Raw genomic sequence first — 18,943 nt, 5'->3', positions numbered from 1 at the left:
TCAAGATACAGAACATTTCCTGCTCCCTACGTGACTCTCATTGGCCTGACTTTTACAAGAATCATTTGGTTTTGCCTGTTCTTGACCTTCATATAATGGAATGATAGAGCATGTACTCCTTTATGTTTGGCTTTTTTCATGCAACATCATTTTATGAGATTAATTCATGTCATAGTTCATTCTTACTTTTTTAAAAAAATATATTTTATTGATTTTTCACAGAGGGGAAGAGAAAGGGATAGAGAGCTAGAAACATCGATGAGGGAGAATCATCGACCAGCTGCCTCTTGCACACCCCTATTGGGGATGTGCCCGCAACCAAGGTACATGCCCTTGACCGGAATCGAACCCAGGACCTTTCAGTCCGCAGGCCGACTCTCTATCCACTGAGCCAAACCGGTGCTGGCCATTCTTACTTTTAATTGCTGGGTAGGGTTCTGTTATGATTATACTACAAATTACATATTTATTCTTTAAAAAATATATATAGATATAGATATATAGATATATATTTAATTGATTTTTTACAGAGAGGAAGAGAGAGAGACAGAGTTAGAAACATTGACGAGAGAGAATCATCGACCAGCTGCCTCCTGCACAACCCCCACTGGGATGTGCCTGCAACCAAGGTACATGCCCCTGACCGGAATCAAACCCAGGACTTTTCAGTCCGCAGGCTGACACTCTATCCACTGAGCCAAACCAGTTTCGGCAAATTACATATTTTTCTTTAGCTTAGTTTTTGTGTCCCAAATGTACTCCAACTGTCTTCTCTTCTTGTAGTCAACCCAGTCCCTGCTCTGCTGATCCTGGCTCAGCCAGAAGCAACAAATCCCCTCCTCTCCCATCCCTGACCTTCTCTGCTCTCCAGGGTCCCTGAGCTCCAGCCTCCTCACCCGCACCCTTCCTCTGTGGGCCCGGGCCCTGGCAGGGTGGACCAGCCTTCCTGCTGAGGCCACTGCTTGTCCCACTTGCCAGAGAGGAATGGCCAGGCAGCAGGCCAGCTGCACCCTTTCCCCAACCCCCACCCACTGGGGCCAGACCCGATGCAGGTAACTGCCCAGTGGCTCTGCTCAGCCGGGTGCCCAGCTCTGCAGCCCATGGGGGCGGGCTGAAGGAAGGAGCTTATTAGGATGATAAAGATCTGGGGGCCCGCCCAGACCCCTCCCCCAACTTCCCTGAGGCCCTGGCTCAGGCTGGACTGGCTTCCCCACCCAGGAGCCTTCTTCATCTGCGGCATCTTCCCTCCGCCCTCTCAGAGGCCGGCCCAGCGCCTGCCTCCTGGCCCTGCCTCCTGGCCCTCCTGCCGGCTCCCAGAGGGCTCGCAGCCCAGACACCTGCCCAACAGCCAGGAGCCGGCCTCACCCGCCTCACCCAGCCTCCCTGGCTCGCCCTGCCCGCCCCGGGCAGAAGCTTCTCCGGGATCTGGGCTGCTGGGGGCCGGTCCTCCTCGCCTCACCTTGCCGCCTCGGGAGGCTGGCCTTTCCACTCCTCTCCGGTCTGGCTTCCCTGCCTGGCGTGGGCCCGTGCTCAGGATTAAGCTCCCCTCCTGCCTCCTGAAGAGCAGCCATGGCCACCTACAAAGTCAAGGTGGCCACTGGTGACGACTTCTTGTCAGGAACGTTGGACTGCATCTCACTGACCATCGTGGGCACCCAAGGGGAGAGCCACAAGCAGCGGCTGAACCATTTTGGGAGAGACTTTGCGACTGGGGCGGTAAGTGTGTGTGCGTGTGGTGTACGTATACGAGTGTGTATATGTGTGTGTGAATGTACATGTGAATGTGCGTATGATGTATATGTGAGTGTGGTGTATTAATGTGTATATGATGTATATGTGAGTGTGGTGTGTGTATGATGTATATGTGAGTGTGGTGTATTAATGGGTATATGATGTATATGTGAGTGTGGTGTGTGTATGATGTATATGTGAGTGTGGTGTATTAATGGGTATATGATGTATATGTGAGTGTGGTGTGTGTATGATGTATATGTGAGTGTGGTGTATTAATGGGTATATGATGTATATGTGAGTGTGGTGTGTGTGAATGTGTGTATGATGCATATGTGAGTGTGGTGTATTAATGTGTATATGATGTATATGTGAGTGTGGTGTGTGTATGATGTATATGTGAGTGTGGTGTATTAATGGGTATATGATGTATATGTGAGTGTGGTGTGTGTATGACGTATATGTGAGTGTGGTGTATTAATGTGTTATGATGTATATGTGAGTGTGGTGTGTGTATGATGTATATGTGAGTGTGGTGTATTAATGGGTATTTGATGTATATGTGAGTGTGGTGTGTGTATCTGTGTATGATGTATATGTGAGCGTGGTGTGTGTATGTGTGAATGTATGTATGATGTATATGTGAGTGTGGTGTATTAATGTGTTATGATGTATATGTGAGTGTGGTGTGTGTATGTGTATATGATGTATATGTGAGTGTGGTGTGTATGATGTATATATGAGTGTTGTGTGTGTATGTGTGTATGTGTGTATGATGTATATGTGAGTGTGGTTTGTGTATACCTGAATGTGATGTATGTATATGTGATTGTGTGTGGTGTGTGTATATATGTCAGTGTGTGTGATGTGTAGGTATTTGTGTGTGGTGTATGTATATGTGTGAGTCTGTGTTTGGTATATGTGTATGTGTGTGTGTGAGTGTGTTGTACATGCATGAGCACATGTGTAGTACATGTGTGTATGTCTATGTGGTGTTGTCTGGGGAGCATAAGGAGGGAAGCAGGGGTGCGGAGGAGGGGCACAGCTGGGCTGGCAGAGGTTGGGGAGTCTGGGACAGGCCTGAAGCGGTGGGGCTTTGTGGCTCTGGATGCCCCTCACACAGACCTGACCCCCAGCCCCCTGGCCTTTGGGCCGTCCTTCCCCCCTGTCTTCACCTCTCCTCCCTTTTTGCTCATTCCTCATCTCTTTCCCTCCCCCTCTCTCACCTCTTCCCTCTCTCTCCTTCTCTCCCGTCAGGCCCCCCACATCCCTCATCTCTCAACCCTCTCCTACACCCCTTATCTCTCCTTCTCTCTCCTCCCTTCCCACCCCTCCCCTCATCCTTTCCCACGTCCTCTCTTCCCCTCTCCCTCGCTCCTCCTCCTCCTAGTCTCACCCGCTCTCCCCGAGTCACGGTGCATCACAACCAGCTAATGCACACGGGAGCCCCTGCGACTGACCTGACGGCAGACCAGCCTCTCTGGCGGCCCGCCTTCTCCATGGCGGAAGGCGCCTGTGCTGGGCCTCAGCCCTCAGCCCTGGTTCTGGGGCTGGTTCAGCAACCTGCTGCTATGCGACCTGAATAGGTCACTGTCTGTGTGGCCGCTTTTGAATTTCCGCATCTTCATTGACAAGTGGGAGAAGAGGGGGCTGGCTGTAGGAGTCTTGGGGGCCCTGACCCCTTAATACCACAGCCCCTGGGGGTCTGCGTGGATCCTGCAGCCTCAGATGGGAGGTGGGTGCGAGGATGGGACCTCAGGAACTGGGAGTGGAGAGCGGGAGGGTGAGTGAGCCTGGCAGGGAGCAGTCAGGTTGGAGGGGCGGCAGGGGAGCCCCGAGATCGGGTCACCCCGGCTCAGGAAGGGGGCGCACGCGCAGGCCTGGGGGCGGGGGCGGCCCTCGGGGAGCCTGAGCCGGCCTGTGCCTTGCAGGTGGATGAGTACACGGTGCGGTGCCAGCAGGACCTGGGCGAGCTCATCATCATCCGCCTGCACAAGGAGCGGTGCTCCTTCTTCCCCAAGGACCCCTGGTACTGCAACTACGTGCAGATCTGCGCGCCCAACGGCCGCGTCTACCACTTCCCCGCCTACCAGTGGATGGACGGCTACGAGACGCTGGCTCTGCGGGAGGCCACAGGCAAGCTCTCCCCGGCCCAGCCCCGGCCCTGGGGCCCCTTGCTCCAGCGAGGCCGCTCCAGCATGGCCCCGGTACACGCGAGCCTGGGACTCCCGGGAGCTCCCTCCACTCTTACGTGTGCCTCTTAGTCATCGCTGCGTGCGGAGCCGGCTCGGGCTGCACCCTGAGGAGCAGCGGTGAATAAGGCATGGGGCTGCCCCCGGGATCTCCGGCTCACAGGTTCCCGCTGAAGACAAGCCTGCTCCTTGCCCCCTCTCCCGGCCTCCCCTCCTCGCCCATGGCTGCCCAGCCTCTCTAAAAAGACCGCTTGCTACTCTGGGTTCAGGCCTCAGGATCCTGGCCGGATGCCTTATTTATAGGCATAAATAGCACGTCCTGCGAACCCGAAAAGACTCCCTGTGACCCAGCGGGTTCTGTTGCTACCACAGGAGCCTTATTGCTCTAGTCAGAAGCCCTGGTTCTCCGTCTGCTGCCTCGTTTCATTGCGGAGGCTGTCAGTCCAGGTTCTCCCGGTGCCAGAGCAGGAGGCCTTGTGCCTTATCATCATGCCCTGGGGTTCCTAACGAGCATCTTTTAAAAAAAATATATTTTATTGTGTGTTTTTTTTGTTTGTTTGTTTTTTCAGAGAGGAAGAAAGAGGGATAGAGAGTTAGAAACATCCATGAGAGAGAATCTTTGATTGGCTGCCTCTTGCACACGCCCTACTGGGGATGTGCCTGCAACCAAGGTACATGCCCTTGACTGAAATCAAACCTGGGACCTTTCAGTCCGCAGACCGACGCTCTATCCACTGAGCCAAACTGGTTTCGGCCTAACGAGCATCTTTTTAGACCGACGGGATGGTCTGTTCCTCCAAAGGACTCCTTCTTACCCCAATAAGACTCCTTATTTCTCTAACAGGACTCACTGCTACTCCTTAAGTCCCCCTTAATCCAAGAGACTCCCTCCCTCGCTCCTCACACAGACCATTGGGTTTCCCTCGGTGGCCCAGCGGTCTTCCCAGTAGCGTGGTTGCTCCCAGGGAAGAGAGACAGGATCCGAGTGCCTGCGCTCCGTATGCCCACCCCTGCCAGAGCCCTGGCCTAGCCCTGGGGCCAGCTTCCCAATGTGGGACTGCTCGTGGGACTGCGGGCCTGTTCTCTTTGGCCCCCTGACTCCACCACTGAGCATCTGCTGGCCTCCCCCGAGCTGGGTCCGAGGGGAGGACGGAGCTGAGGGGGCCTGGGGCCTGGAGCTCTGCCATCCCTGCAGCTGACCACCCATTTCATCTGCTGCCCTGGGGCGGGAACCCCCTCCTGGGAAGCAAGGAAGCGGGCCTGAGCCGGGAGAAGAGGGGCGGGGGCAGAGGGAAGCAGGTTCGGGAGAGGACGGGGAAGCCAAAGGGAGGGTCTTACGGGATTTGCCCCACAGGGATAAGTCTGAGTGGCATGGCAGCCGGGGACAGGCAGGGTGAATGGGCGGAGGGTGCAGGAATGGGGTTGGGTGGGGCAGCCGTCAAACACACCAGGGCAGGGAGACTTGCGTCACCCGCTGGGCCGAAGGAGTGAGGTTCCCCAGGCTGAGCTGGGGCTCTGTGTTACACAACTCCCGGGGTGCAGGGGGTGCTGCTCCCCCAGAAGACAGCACAAGCTGAGGAAGAGGGAGGAGGAGAGCTAGCGGAGGGACCTTGAAGGAAAATGATGGGGCTGCAGGGGCAGGCACTCGCCAGCCTGGGGCTGCCGGCCAGGATGCTGGAGACAGACAGGCCGGGATTCGGAGCTCAGCCTCCCTCCTTCTCCCATCCTTGACTGCGATGGGACCCCAGCTGGACATCCGGGTGCACTTCTCAGCTCCTATAAGCTCCAGCTCACCTGTGAGATGGAGCTAACCGCAGAACCAACTCCGTAGGGCTGATGTGAGGGTCCAATGAGACAATCTCTAAAGGGAATTCTGAAAAGGCTTAACAACTGTTGGTGGTGGTCAGTGGGTGGGGGGTTAGTGATCAGAAGGAGACTGCCTTGGTTCGAATCCCAGCTCGCTGTGTTCGCTCTCTGGAATACTGAGTGTTTTTTTCCTCGTGAAATGAGCATGGCAATATCGTCCCTTAGCTGAAACTGAGGGCCAGGCATGTTTTAAAATGTAGACTTTATTTAGAAGAGATATAGAAATGTGATATATATATATCATATATATCATAGTGTGAATATATTCACACTATGATATGTGATATATTCACCAGGGAACTCCCTAATCAAATATACCCAAATATACCAACATTTCTGTGGTACAAATTATGAGTAGCTACACCAAGTGAGTTGGATGAAGATTGTTTATGGTCTCAGGTAAATTTCGAGCAGACTTTTCCAACCAAGGAATCTGTGCTTAACTGGTGGAACACCAACCAAGCTGATTTGCATAGCCTGTTGGAGTTCGGAATTGTGGAGAGCAGGCCGTGAGCCTGTAACAGTAGTCACCAGCCTCGTAAGGCTGTGCTTGTGCAGATCAGATTATTAATATAAAGAAGGCTTAGTAAGTGCTGCGTCACCGTTAGGATTTCAGAGGGTCTGGAAGAGGGACATCCCTGTAGCAGCAGGGCCCAGCTGGAGAGGGTGAAGCAAGGGGCAGGGTGGTCCCTGGTCCTTTTTAAAAACATATATCTATTTATTCAGAGAGGAAAGGAGAGGGAGAGAGAGATAGAAACATCAATGATGAGGGAGAATCATTGATTGGCTGCCTCCTGCACACCCCCTACTAGGGATGGAGCCTGCAACCCAGGCATGTGCCCTTGGCTGGGATCGAACCGGGACCCTTTCCACTGAACCAAAGAGGCCAGGGCCCCTGATGCTTTTTTTAAAAAAAATCCTTACCCAAAGGGGAAGGGAGAGAGAGTGAACAGCCCTTATGTGCCCAATTGGGCCATGAATCAAACCCACAACCTTTCCGTATAGGGCTGATGCTCTAACCCAGTGTTTCCCAAACTTTTGACATATGTGTACCCCTTCTATAATTTTCGTAGCGCTGAGTCCCCCTCGCACTCATGAGGACGTAGAATTAGGCGCAGCTAAGCACGGTGCAGTGCATATCCCCACCAAACTCCGGTGCAACGCGGACCCCCACAACTCTTCCCGTACCCCTGGGGGTACGCGTACCACTTTGGGAAACACTGGCTAACCAACTGAGCCACACTGGCCAAGGTGGTCCCTGGTCCTTTTATCTCGGTGTTTGGGTGGAGAAACACCCTCCCTCTCCCATCCTTGATTGTGATGGGACCCCAGAGCCAACCTGGGAGGCAGAAGCTGAATTCTGATCCCTGAAATGGGTGGGGGTGGGCAGATGCCGGGCCTGACCTGGAGCCCCCCCCCCGCCCCCGCTTTGATCTCCCTGCAGGAAAGACAACAGCAGACGACACCCTCCCAATCCTCCTGGAGCACCGCAGGGAGGAGATCAGAGCCAAGCAGGACTTCTACCGGTGAGGGGAGGGCGGTGAGGGGAGGGCGGTGAGGGGAGGGCGGTGAGGGGAGGGCGGCGGGGGGAGGGCGGCGGGGGGAGGGCGGCGGGGGGAGGGCGGCGGGGGGAGGGCGGCGGGGGAGGGCGGCAGGGGCCGCGGGGGGCCCGGGGCCGGGGACATCGGCTCACTGTTCCAGCTTCTCTTTGCAGCTGGAGGGTCTTCGTGCCCGGCCTGCCCAACTACGTGTACATCCCCAGTTACCGCCCTCCGGTCCGGAGGAACCCCAACCGGCCTGAGTAAGGACCCTGGGCCGCCCTGGGCGGGCCCCTGGGCTCTGCCCCTTCCTGGAGCCCTGGGCCCCAGGCGTGCCGCCCCAGACCCGCGTTCCTTCCCGCAGGTGGAATGGCTCCATCCCTGGGTTCCCCATTCTCATCAACTTCAAGGCCACCAGGTTCCTGAACTCAAACCTGCGCTACTCCTTCATCAAGACAGCCTCCTTCTTCTTTCGCCTGGGGCCCATGTGAGTGTGTGCGAGGGAGGGGTGGAGGGCTCCGGTGCGACTGCCCTCTCCCTCTGCTCCAGGCGCCTCCACCCCAGCCCAGGGGTTAGGTGGCCAGGAAGGTAGATGGAGCTGATAAGCAAGGCCAGAGACAGAGGCCCAGAAAGGCCTTGAGCAATGGGCCTTGGGTCCCTGAGACCCAGGGAGAGAGCAGAGAATCTGAGTCCCGGGTGGGGTGCGGCGGAGGGCACCTGGCAGCCTCTCTGACAGCTCCCCCCCCCCCCCCCTCACCTCCTAAGGGCGCTGAGGTTCAAACTCCGAGGCTTCGTGGACTGCAAGCGGTCGTGGAAGAGACTGAAGGACATTAAGAAGGTTTTCCCTGCCTACAAGACGGTCATCTCCGGTAGGGGGTGGGGCCTCCTAACGGAACTCGGGGAGCCCTGCGGTCTCTGGCGGGAGGAACTGGTCCTGGAAGCAGGACCCCACGTCGGGGAGGTTGGGCGGGAGGAGCGGGTGCACCTGAGGCCGGAGCGGCGCGTTGGGCGAGCGCGCCCTCTGGCGGCATTTTGGGGAACGTCGCCCTGGGCCCCTCGGGGGAGGCCCGGGGTTCATGTTCCTCCGGGGTGTCCCTTCTTCTGTCCCGGGCCGTGGTCCCAGGCCCCTCTGTCCCTGGTGGAAACCGGGAAGCGTCCTGACGCCCACCCCCCCCCAGAGTACGTGGCCGAGCACTGGGCGGAGGACAGCTTCTTTGGGTACCAGTACCTCAACGGCATCAACCCCAGCGTGATCCGCCGCTGCACGCGGATTCCCGACAAGTTCCCCGTCACAGACGACATGGTGGCCCCGTTCCTGGGCGAAGGGACGTGCCTGCAAGCGGAGCTGGAGGTGAGGCCCGGTCAGGGGAGACCCCTCACAGCCTCTGGCTCTGCTCCCTCCTGGGCATCCCCTCTCGCCCCCCGCCTCTGCTTTCTGCAGAGTTCCCACCCGCTCAGCCCTGCCCCGCGGTCACCATCGCCCCCTCTTGGGCCCTGGCCAAGCCCTGCACCAGGCGGGCAAGAGCCCTCGGTACCCGAGGTGCGGGCCTGGGCGCCCCGTGCTGGTGCTACCTGCCGCCCTGGCGGCTGCCTTCCAGAAGGGGAACATTTACCTGGCAGACTACAGGATCCTGGAGGGCATCCCCACCGTGGAGCTCAACGGCCAGAAGCAGCACCAGTGCGCCCCCCTCTGCCTGCTGCACTTCAACCCGGAAGGGAACATGATGCCCATCGCCATCCAGGTGCCCGGGGGCAGGCCCAGCTGTGGTAGTCAGCTGTGTGGATAGATGTGTGCACAAGTGTGTGTGTGAGTGTGGGCCTGTGTGTGCTTGCAGCCCCTGTGTGAATGTGTGTGAGCAGGCCAGCCTCTGTGCGTGTGCATGTGTGTGTGTATGTGAGCAGCTCTTTGTGTAAGCATGTGTGTCCATGTGAGTGTATGTTTGCTGGTGTGCCTCTGACACCATACCTATGTTTATGTATATACCCAGCTGGGTGTGCAGCCAGTGGAGAGCCTGGCGTGTGGCCCTTTGGCGGAGTCTCTGTGTTAGCCTACGTGTGCACGTCTGTGTGCTGCCCGTGTGTGCATGCGGTCCCTGTGGGTGCACCTGTGTGCAACGCGTGCGTGCTGTGTGTGTCAGCACGGAGATACTGAGCTCGTCAGACCGAGCAGCTGCCTGCAGATTCCGGTCTGGCAGGCAATGGGTCAGAGGGGCTTCCTTCCCAGCGGTCAGCACCAGGCTCCTGTCCAAACGAGAAAAGGCCGAGTCCTGGTGGCTCGGTAGTGGGACGGGTTAGGTGGGACTGCAGTGACCCCTCCCCGGGGGGCTGGTACCCTGAACAGTGCAGACCCGCGCAGCTGGAGGCGGCGGCCGTGGGGAGGGCAGGGGAGGCTTCTCGGAGGAGGTGGCTTGTGAGCTGGCTCACGAGGAATCAGTAGGAGCAGCGGCGGAGACCGGGACAGCGGGAGGCACTCCAGCAGCGGGAACGGCAGGAGCAGGCGTAGGAGGGAGGGAGGGCCGCGCTGTGCTCAGGGGGCCGGGCACTGGCGTGCAGGGTGGAGCTTTTACCTCCTCAGACTCCCCCTGGCCTCCCTCCTGAGGTCCTGGTGTGCACAGGTCTCTGCCCTCTCTAACCCCCTCCGTCCCCGCTCCCAGCTCAGCCAGACCCCCGGGCCCGACTGCCCCATCTTCCTGCCCAACGACTCGGAGTGGGACTGGCTGCTGGCCAAGACGTGGGTGCGCAACGCCGAGTTCTACTACCACGAGGCCAACGCCCACCTGCTGGGCTCCCACCTCATCGCCGAGGCCTTCTGCCTGGCCATGCTGCGGCAGCTGCCCATGTGCCACCCCCTCTACAAGGTGCGCGGGCGGGCAGGGGCCTCGCCGAGGCATCCCGGCCCTCGCCCGGCCTCAGAGGGCCGCCGGCCTGCTCAGCAGCCGGAGGGGTCCCAGTCAGACCGGGGGAGGCAGCTGGGGACCCTCTGATGTTGCAGAAATGGGGGTGCCAAGGCCCTTGGGGGTAACGTCAGTTCTCCTTGCTCTCTCTCGCAGCTCCTGATCCCCCACACCCGCTACACCATCCAGATCAACAGCATCGGCCGGGCCATCCTCCTCAATGAGGGGGGGCTCTCTGCCAGGGTGAGGCTGCCCCCGGCGCCAGCACGGTCCCCCCTTTCCCTCCGGCCTCCGCAGGCCGACTGCCAGCAGGATTTCCCACTGGCCTTTAGCTCCTGAGGGAGCGGGGCCAGAGGGGCTGGTTAGAGTGGGCGCTGCGGCTACCGAGGCAGAGGCAGGGGCTGGAGCGCTGGCTGGCGTGTGAGGGTTCGGGGTGGGGCGGGCCGGGCGGGGGTCACCGGAGCACCACAGACCGCGTCGGAGCTGGGTGTGAGCGCCCCGGGCAGGGCTTGCCGGGAGCCCCCTGGCTCCAGCGTGCGCTCCCCCCGCGCAGGCCACGTCGCTGGGCCTGAAGGGCATCGCGGAGCTGATGGCGCGGTACCTGTCGGAGATCACCTACGAGGGCTGCTACCCCCCCAACGACTTCGCGGAGCGCGGGGTGCAGGACCTGCCGGGGTACTACTACCGGGACGACTGCCTGGCCGTGTGGGACGCGCTGGAGAGGTCAGAGGGGGACGGCACCGGGGTGGGCACCTGAGAGGCTGGAGCCTCACAGTGCCCGGCTTGGGTCTGGTGCCATCTTTTCGGAAGTTCTCCTTTTTATTTTATTTATTTATTTATTTATTTTTAAATTTCTTTATTGATTAAGGTATCACATATTTGTCCTCAACCCCCCATTCCAATCCCCCACCCCCACTCATGCCCCCACCCCCCTACTGTCCTTGACCACTGGATAGGCTCATAGGTACGCACACAAGTCCTTTGGTTGAGCTCCCCCTTTTATCCCCGCCCTCCCTCTGAGGTCCGACAGCCTGACCCATGGCTCCTGATCTCTGGGTCTGTTCTTGTCCATCGGTCTATGATGCTCACCATTTCCCCCTGGTGTCATCTTCTGACCTTGACAAGCAACCCTCGCCGCCGTCTCTGCCCCACAGGACTGGCTGGCCCACATGCCTGGGGCAGCTCTGGGCCCGGGGCATGCTGGGAAAGGTGGGGAGGGCAGGAGGAGGGTCCGAACGGAGGCCTGTTCCCCGGGCAGGTATGTGACAGAGATCATCACCTACTATTACCCGTGTGACGCGGCCGTGGAGGCTGACCCGGAATTGCAGTGCTGGGTGCAGGAGATATTCAAGGAGTGCCTCCTGGGGCGGGAGAGCTCAGGTATGGGCCTGGGCACCCGGGCATCGGCAGGGGTCCAGGGTTTTGGGGTGCCCCCCCCCGGCTGGGCTGGAGCCTGTCTCCCTGGGAGCTGAAGGAGGCCAGGTCACCCCCCCAGAATGTGGACAGGCCCTTCCCTCAGGGCTGCAGCCTCTCAGAGAGGCTGGGGAAGGAAGCACGGCCGGCCTTGGCCCCTGTCTGAGGTCAGGGCTGCGGGTCATCTCTGTAGAGACCTGGAGGGTCCCAGTGTTCTGAGAAACGGGGCGTGAGCGCAGACACAGAGGGCAGAGTGTGCTGCAAGCTGGGGGGCTGGGGGTGCGGGCAGCCTCCAGGGCGGGAGAGCATTTGAAGTCATGCCACTTGGGCATCCACTCAACAAGCATCTGTGATGTGACAGACACTGTGCTGGGTCCTGAGCGGGCAAAAGGGAATGAGCAGGCGAAGGAGCTGCCCCCAGGGAGTTCACAGTCTAGGGGGGGGAGGGGGGAGGGTTAAGGAAGGGCAGTTACAGCGGGGCTGCTGCAGTGTGTTGGTGGGGACAGGAGCCCGGGGAGGCACCTGCCCCAGCCGGGGAGGGGTGGTGGGTAGAGGGGGTGGGCAGACCTGTGGGTGGAGGGCAGCTGTGTGGAGGAGCGGGTGGAGCGTTCTGGGAGCTGCTGACAGGTCTGCAGCTGGAGCGGCGGTGGAAGCCAGAGCAGGGCAGCCGCACAGCACGGCTGAGGGGTTCGGAGTGGCTCAGCGCCGGAGGCGCCGGGGAGGGGCTGCCGGAGGAGAGCTATGAAGGACAGCATCAGGCTGCGCGGGCAGCGGGAGGCAGTTTGGGCAGCTGCGTGTCCAGGAGGGGGCGGCAGGGGCCTGAAAGGGGGGGGGGGCTGTGGAGACCAGGATCCGGAGGGAGCTGGGAAAGAGAAATGACAGGACGGGTGACTGGTTTGGGTTTGGCAGGGGGAGCTGCGGGGGAGGGGCCAAGGTGGCGCTCAGGGTCAGAGCTTTCAGAACGGGGAGGGTGCGGCACTGGGGGGCGTGGAGGGAGGAGGCTGAGGAGGCAGGTGAGGGGCTGTTTGACTGTGTTAGGCTTGGAACCTGGGGTCCCCGGCCAGCAGGGCGGCTGCTTAGGCGGGACCACAGGGAACAGAGCGAGAGGCTAGGCTGGGCCCGAGGCCAGGAGCCAGGCTGCTGAGAAATAGATCTGGAGTGAGCTGTGTCCCACAGGAGTGTGTTGTGTGTGTGTTTGTATGTGTATGTGAGTGTGTGTATGCATGTGAGTGTGTGTTTATGTGAGTGTGTGTGTATGTGAGCGTGTGTATGTGAGTGTGTATGTATATGAGTGTGTTTGTGACTGTGTGTGTGTATGTGTGTGTGAGTGTGTGTATGTGTGTGTATGTAAGTGTGTGTATGTGAGTGTGTATGTATATGAGTGTTTGTGAGTGTGAGTGTGTGTGAGTGTGTGTATGTGTGTGTATGTGAGTGTGTGTGTATGTGAGTGTGTATGTATGAGTGTGTTTGTGAGTGTGATTGTGTGTATGTGTGTGTGAGTGTGTATGTGAGTTTGTATGTGTGTGTGTGTGAATGTGTGTATGTGTGTGTGAGTGTGTGTGTGAGTGTGTGTATGTGTGTGTATGTGAGTTTGTATGTGTGTGTGTGTGTGTGTGTGTGAGCGTGTGTGTATGTGTGTGTGAGTGTGTGTGTGTGTGTGGCGGGGAATGGATGAAGGACTGGAGTCGTCAGGAAAGCCAGGATTCTTCCAAAGCTGCTCCCCTGAGACCTGGGGCAGAGAGTCCCCTAAGGCAGCTGCCCGGGCGGGCCTGGACCGCGCCAAGGCTTGTAGAGTGGAGGGGGGGGAGGGGAGAGGACAGAAGAAGGGGGAGGGGAGATGGGGTTGTGACCACAGGGAGGGAGGGCCACCAGGCGGGATGAGGGCGGGGATGCAGCAGCTTGAGGTGCCGGCAGGACAGGCTGGGCTGGGCTCGGTCGCGCCCTCTAGCGGCCAGCCCGGGCCAGGGCGGGATGGCCATGCTGGGCCTTGCTCTCCCGCAGGCTTCCCCACGTGCCTGCGAACGGTGCCCGAGCTGATCCGCTACGTCTCCATCATCATCTACATCTGCTCCGCCAAGCACGCCGCCGTCAACACGGGGCAGGTACCTGTGCTCACTGCCCACGCCAGCCCCGGCCTCACCTCATCCCAGCCCCGAGCTCAAACCCGGTCTCCCTCCGCCCGCCCTGCCTCCCCGGCTCCATTTACCCCCCCACCTCCATTTACCCCCCCCCCTCCATTTACCCCCCACCTCCATTTACCCCCCCCTCCATTTACCCCCCCCCACCTCCATTTACCCCCCCACCTCCATTTACCCCCCCCTCCATTTACCCCCCCCCTCCATTTAACCCCCCCCTCCATTTAACCCGGAGAGGCCCCGGAGCTCTGACCGCCCCCCCCCCCCCAGCTGGAGTTCACGTCCTGGATGCCCAACTTCCCGTCCTCCATGCGGAACCCGCCGATGCAGGCCAAGGGCCTGAGCACCCAGGAGACCTTCCTGGACACGCTGCCCGACGTGAAGACCACGTGCATCATCCTGCTGGTGCTCTGGACGCTCAGCCGCGAGCCCGACGACAAGGTGGGGGGGGGTCCGAGGGCAGAGCGGGGGGCTCCGAGCAGGGGCTGGGAGCTGGGGGGACCGGGGCTGGGAGCTGGGGGGGCTGGGAGCTGGGGGGGCCGGGGCTGGGAGCTGGGCGGGGACTGGGAGCTGGGGGGGGACTGGGAGCTGGGGGGCGGGGCTGGGAGCTGGGGGGGCGGGGCTGGGAGCTGGGGGGGCGGGGCTGGGAGCTGGGGGGGGGGGCCGGGGCTGGGAGCTGGGGGGGGGCCGGGGGCTGGGAGCTGGGGGGGGGCCGGGGCTGGGAGCTGGGGGGGGCCGGGGCTGGGAGCTGGGGGGGGGCCGGGGCTGGGAGCTGGGGGGGGGCCGTGGTGGGGGCAGGGGCTGGGAGCTGGGGGGGGCTGGGAGCTGGGGGGGGGCTGGGAGCTGGGGGGGCGGGGCTGGGAGCTGGGGGGACGGGGCTGGGAGCTGGGGGGGGGGGCCGGGGCTGGGAGCTGGGGGGGGGCCGGGGCTGGGAGCTGGGGGGGCCGGGGCTGGGAGCTGGGGGGGGGGCCGGGGCTGGGAGCTGGGGGGGGGCCGGGGCTGGGAGCTGGGGGGGCCGGGGCTGGGAGCTGGGGGGGGGCCGTGGTGGGGGCAGGGGCTGGGAGCTGGGGGGGCTGGGAGCTGGGGGGGGGCTGGGAGCTGGGGGGGCGGGGCTGGGAGCTGGGGGGGGGGCCGGGGCTGGGAGCTGGGGGGGGGGCCGGGGCTGGGAGCTGGGGGGGGGCCGTGGTGGGGGCAGGGGCTGGGAGCTGGGGGGGGCTGGGCTGGGGCCGGGGCTGGGAGCTGGGGGGGCCGGGGCTGGGAGCTGGGGGGGGCCGGGGCTGGGAGCTGGGGGGGCCGGGGCTGGGAGCTGGGGGGGGGCCGGGGAGGGGGCAGGGGCTGGGAGCTGGGGGGGGCTGGGCTGGGGACGAGGCTGGGAGCTGGGGGGGGCCGGGGCTGGGAGCTGGAGGGGCCTGGGTTGGGGACGAGGCTGGGAGCTGGGGGGGTGCCGGGGCTGGGAGCTGGGGGGGAGCTGGGAGTTGGGGGGGGCGGGGCTGGGAACTGGGGGGCGGCCGGGGGCTGGGAGCTGGGGGGGGGTCCGGGGCTGGGAGCTGGGGGGGGGTCCGGGGCTGGGAGCTGGGGGGGGGGCCGGGGCTGGGAGCTGGGGGGGAGCTGGGAGTTGGGGGGGGCGGGGCTGGGAGCTGGGGGGCGGCCCGGGGCTGGGAGCTGGGGGGGGGTCCGGGGCTGGGAGCTGGGGGGGGGCGGCCCGGGGCTGGGAGCTGGGGGTGGGCCCACAGGAGGGGGCCAGGGGGGGAGGCCGGGAGAGGCCGCCGGGGGGCGGCGGACTCAGCGCCCTGTGCCCGCCCGCAGCGGCCCCTGGGCCACTTCCCCGACATCCACTTCGTGGAGGACGCGCCGCGGCGCAGCATGGAGGCCTTCCGCCAGCGCCTGGCCCAGATCTCCCACCGCATCCGCCAGCGCAACAAGTGCCTGCCCATCCCCTACTACTACCTGGACCCGGTGCTCATCGAGAACAGCATCTCCATCTAGGCAGCCCCCCCCCCACCCCGTCCCCCGCCCCGACTATTTAATAAAACACAATGTGAAACAAAGCACAGAACCACTCCGGCCGAGCCTGTGTCTGTGGGTGCACAGGCAGCTGCTTACCGCCGGGAGGAGGGAGGGGGGAGAGGGAAGGGGGAGGAGGGAAGAGGAGAGGGGAGGTGGGAAGGGGGAGGGGGGAGGGGGGAGGAGGGAGAAGGGAGGGGGAGGAGGGAGGAGGGAGAGGGGAGGTGGGAAGAGGGGAGGGGGAGGGGGGAGGGAAAAAGGGGGAGGGAAGGGCTCCCACCACCCGGGGCCCAGGGGGGTGCAGGGCGGCGTCAGGCCTGGGTTCTGCTCCCCGATGTCCCCCGAAGTAAGGACCAGGCACCCCTGTGGGCCGCGGTCTCCCATGCTCCGCTGCCCGCCCCTCGGTGAAGTGTTCCCCAGGGGACCCAGGACCGGGGACCCGGGCTGCGGGAGAGATGGCTGGCACCTGGGCTCCATGACGCCGCTGCCTCATCTTTCACCCCAGAGCGATTCGGGTCCGTCTTCAGTCCCCCCGCTTGGGCACCCAGGCCACCAAGGACCAGCCTCCAGAAAACCCACCCAGCCTCACAGTCCGCCATCCGAGACCTGCCCACTAGGAACCTAGACCACCCAACCTGTCCGACTGAAACATAAACCTCCGGACGCCCAGACCCAAGGGCTGCCCTAGGCCCCGCACAGCAAACCCAGTCCTCTGAGCTCCACCTGCTGGGAGCCCAAGATCCCCGAAACCAGACTCTGAGACCTGGCACCGCAGCCCTCCCGGGGAAGGGGCCAGCCTGCTGAGTGTCCCTCCAAGGAGCCACTGTCCCCAGACCCTCCTCCCCCACCCGCTCTCCTGGAACCCCAGACCCTCCTCCCCACCCCCGCCGCGCTCGCCGTCCTCGGTCTCACCGGGGACCCCCAGAGGAGCAGGAGGGCTGGCAATGGCACTGACCTCAGGGCCGGAGGCCGCCGGGTCTGGCTGGGCTGCAGGAGCCCAGATCTGCAGAAACACTGGGCGTCCAGGCACTGGATTCACGCTGAACCCCACACCCCGGAAGCACAGGGCGGCCAGTGCTCCTGCGTGGCCCCGGGGCTGCGGATGGCAGCACGGGGGGGCTGAGCAGGCGAAATGCTCATGGGGAAACACCTGACAAGGTCAGCCAAGGACCCCTGGACGGGAGTGGGCTGGAGAGCATGGAGCTGGAACCCCAGGGGCTGCTGCCCGGGAAGTGGGGTGGAGAGGGTGGAAGACGGGGACGGACGCCTCACCTGAGCCCAAGCAGCTTAGGAACCCTCCTGGGAGCCCGCCCTGGGGCAGGCCGGCAGCTGAGCCCCTCCCGTCGGGCCCACACAGGCCGGCAGTGTGGCCTGGGCAGCAGTGTGGCCTGGGCAGCAGTGTGCTCTGGGCAGCAGTGTGCTCTGGGCGGCAGTGTGCTCTGGGCGGCAGTGTGCTCTGGGCGGCAGTGTGCTCTGGGCGGCAGTGTGCTCTGGGCGGCAGTGTGCTCTGGGCAGCAGTGTGCTCTGGGCGGCAGTGTGCTCTGGGCGGCAGTGTGCTCTGGGCAGCAGTGTGCTCTGGGCGGCAGTGTGCTCTGGGCGGCAGTGTGGCCTGGGCAGCAGTGTGCTCTGGGCAGCAGTGTGCTCTGGGCAGCAGTGTGGCCTGGGCAGCAGTGTGCTCTGGGCGGCAGTGTGCTCTGGGCAGCAGTGTGGCCTGGGCAGCAGTGTGGCCTGGGCAGCAGTGTGGCCTGGGCAGCAGTGTGCTCTGGGCAGCAGTGTGGCCTGGGCAGCAGTGTGCTCTGGGCAGCAGTGTGGCCTGGGCAGCAGTGTGGCCTGGGCAGCAGTGTGCTCTGGGCAGCAGTGTGGCCTGGGCAGCAGTGTGCTCTGGGCAGCAGTGTGGCGTGGGCAGCAGTGTGGCCTGGGCAGCAGTGTGGCCTGGGCAGCAGTGTGCTCTGGGCAGCAGTGTGGCCAGGGCAGCAGTGTGGCCTGGACAGCAGTGTGGCCTGGGCAGCAGTGTGGCCTGGGCAGCAGTGTGCTCTGGGCAGCAGTGTGGCCTGGGCAGCAGTGTGCTCTGGGCAGCAGTGTGGCCTGGGCAGCAGTGTGCTCTGGGCAGCAGTGTGCTCTGGGCGGCAGTGTGCTCTGGGCGGCAGTGTGCTCTGGGCGGCAGTGTGCTCTGGGCGGCAGTGTGGCCTGGGCAGCAGTGTGGCCTGGGCAGCAGTGTGCTCTGGGAAGCAGTGTGGCCTGGGCAGCAGTGTGGCCTGGGCAGCAGTGTGGCCTGGACAGCAGTGTGGCCTGGGCAGCAGTGTGGCCTGGGCAGCAGTGTGCTCTGGGCAGCAGTGTGGCCTGGGCAGCAGTGTGCTCTGGGCAGCAGTGTGCTCTGGGCAGCAGTGTGGCCTGGGCAGCAGTGTGGCCTGGGCAGCAGTGTGGCCTGGGCAGCAGTGTGCTCTGGGCAGCAGTGTGGCCTGGGCAGCAGTGTGGCCTGGGCAGCAGTGTGGCCTGGGCAGCAGTGTGGTCTGGGCAGCAGTGTGGCCTGGGCTGCAGTGTGGCCAGGGCAGCCTGGGGGTCGGGGAATACTGGTGACTGGCAGTTGGTTGGTGATGCAGCCCAAGGGGTGTGAGGGACAAACGTTGCTGAGACCAGCTGCCCGGAAGGAAGAAGTGGAGGCCAGCAAAGGAGAACGGCCAGGCACACATTGTATAAACCACTGGGCTGAGCTTCATCTCCGCCAGGCGTGCCCACAGAGGTGGAGAGCCAGAGTGGGTCTGCAGATGCGTTTGAATAGGATGCCAGGTTGAATCAGTGGCCAGCACTTAGAACCTAGAAAATGTCTTGACAAATCTAAAGATCTGGCCGCAGCCATAGCGGAGGTGCCGCTGTCCCGGTCCGAGAAGCATGAGCTCTCCACCATCCCCAGTCCCTGCCCACCTTGCACCCCGAACGTTTTGCCGCTTGCTGACGCGGCAGGCATCGACAGTCCAGCCTTTTGAGCTTGACCAAACCACAGGGCAGAAGTACTCCGTAGCTGCCCCCTCACCACCCCTGACCCCGCTGTGTTGGGCCTAACAGGGTGGGCCACACTGCTGCCCAGGCCACACTGCTCTTGGTTCCCAAAGGGCAGAGCCGGTCCGCCTTGCTCACCACGCCATCCACCCCAGCGCAGTGGGGCTCATGAA

At 62.4% G+C, this 18,943-nt stretch overlaps 1 protein-coding gene across 1 annotated transcript; it reads left to right on the top strand.

The window, feature by feature from the left end:
* Window positions 1-1,470: 1,470 nt before the first annotated feature.
* ALOX12B (arachidonate 12-lipoxygenase, 12R type) lies at window positions 1,471-15,799 on the top strand. Its single transcript, XM_084861785.1, has 15 exons — window positions 1,471-1,716; window positions 3,663-3,867; window positions 7,234-7,315; window positions 7,504-7,590; window positions 7,692-7,814; window positions 8,093-8,196; window positions 8,506-8,678; window positions 8,926-9,069; window positions 9,982-10,185; window positions 10,378-10,464; window positions 10,775-10,944; window positions 11,480-11,601; window positions 13,636-13,736; window positions 14,040-14,210; window positions 15,576-15,799. Exons 1-15 carry the CDS (start codon window positions 1,570-1,572, stop codon window positions 15,753-15,755), a joined length of 2,100 nt encoding a protein of 699 aa, XP_084717911.1. The 5' UTR covers window positions 1,471-1,569; the 3' UTR covers window positions 15,756-15,799.
* Window positions 15,800-18,943: the final 3,144 nt, after the last annotated feature.

Source organism: Pipistrellus hanaki (assembly GCF_964339955.1).
Source record: "Pipistrellus hanaki genome assembly, chromosome: 16".
Lineage (NCBI taxonomy): Eukaryota > Metazoa > Chordata > Mammalia > Chiroptera > Vespertilionidae > Pipistrellus > Pipistrellus hanaki.
The sequence above is the reverse complement of the archived record's forward strand: the minus strand, read 5'-3'. Positions and strand labels throughout refer to the sequence as shown.

Coding starts and splice junctions, on each gene's coding strand:
- ALOX12B (XM_084861785.1), top strand. CDS start 1,570: ATGGCCACCTACAAAGTCAAGGTGGCCACTGGTGACGACTTCTTGTCA. Junction 1,717..3,662: donor GAGACTTTGCGACTGGGGCG/GTAAGTGTGTGT, acceptor TGTGCCTTGCAG/GTGGATGAGTACACGGTGCG. Junction 7,815..8,092: donor TTCTTTCGCCTGGGGCCCAT/GTGAGTGTGTGC, acceptor TCACCTCCTAAG/GGCGCTGAGGTTCAAACTCC.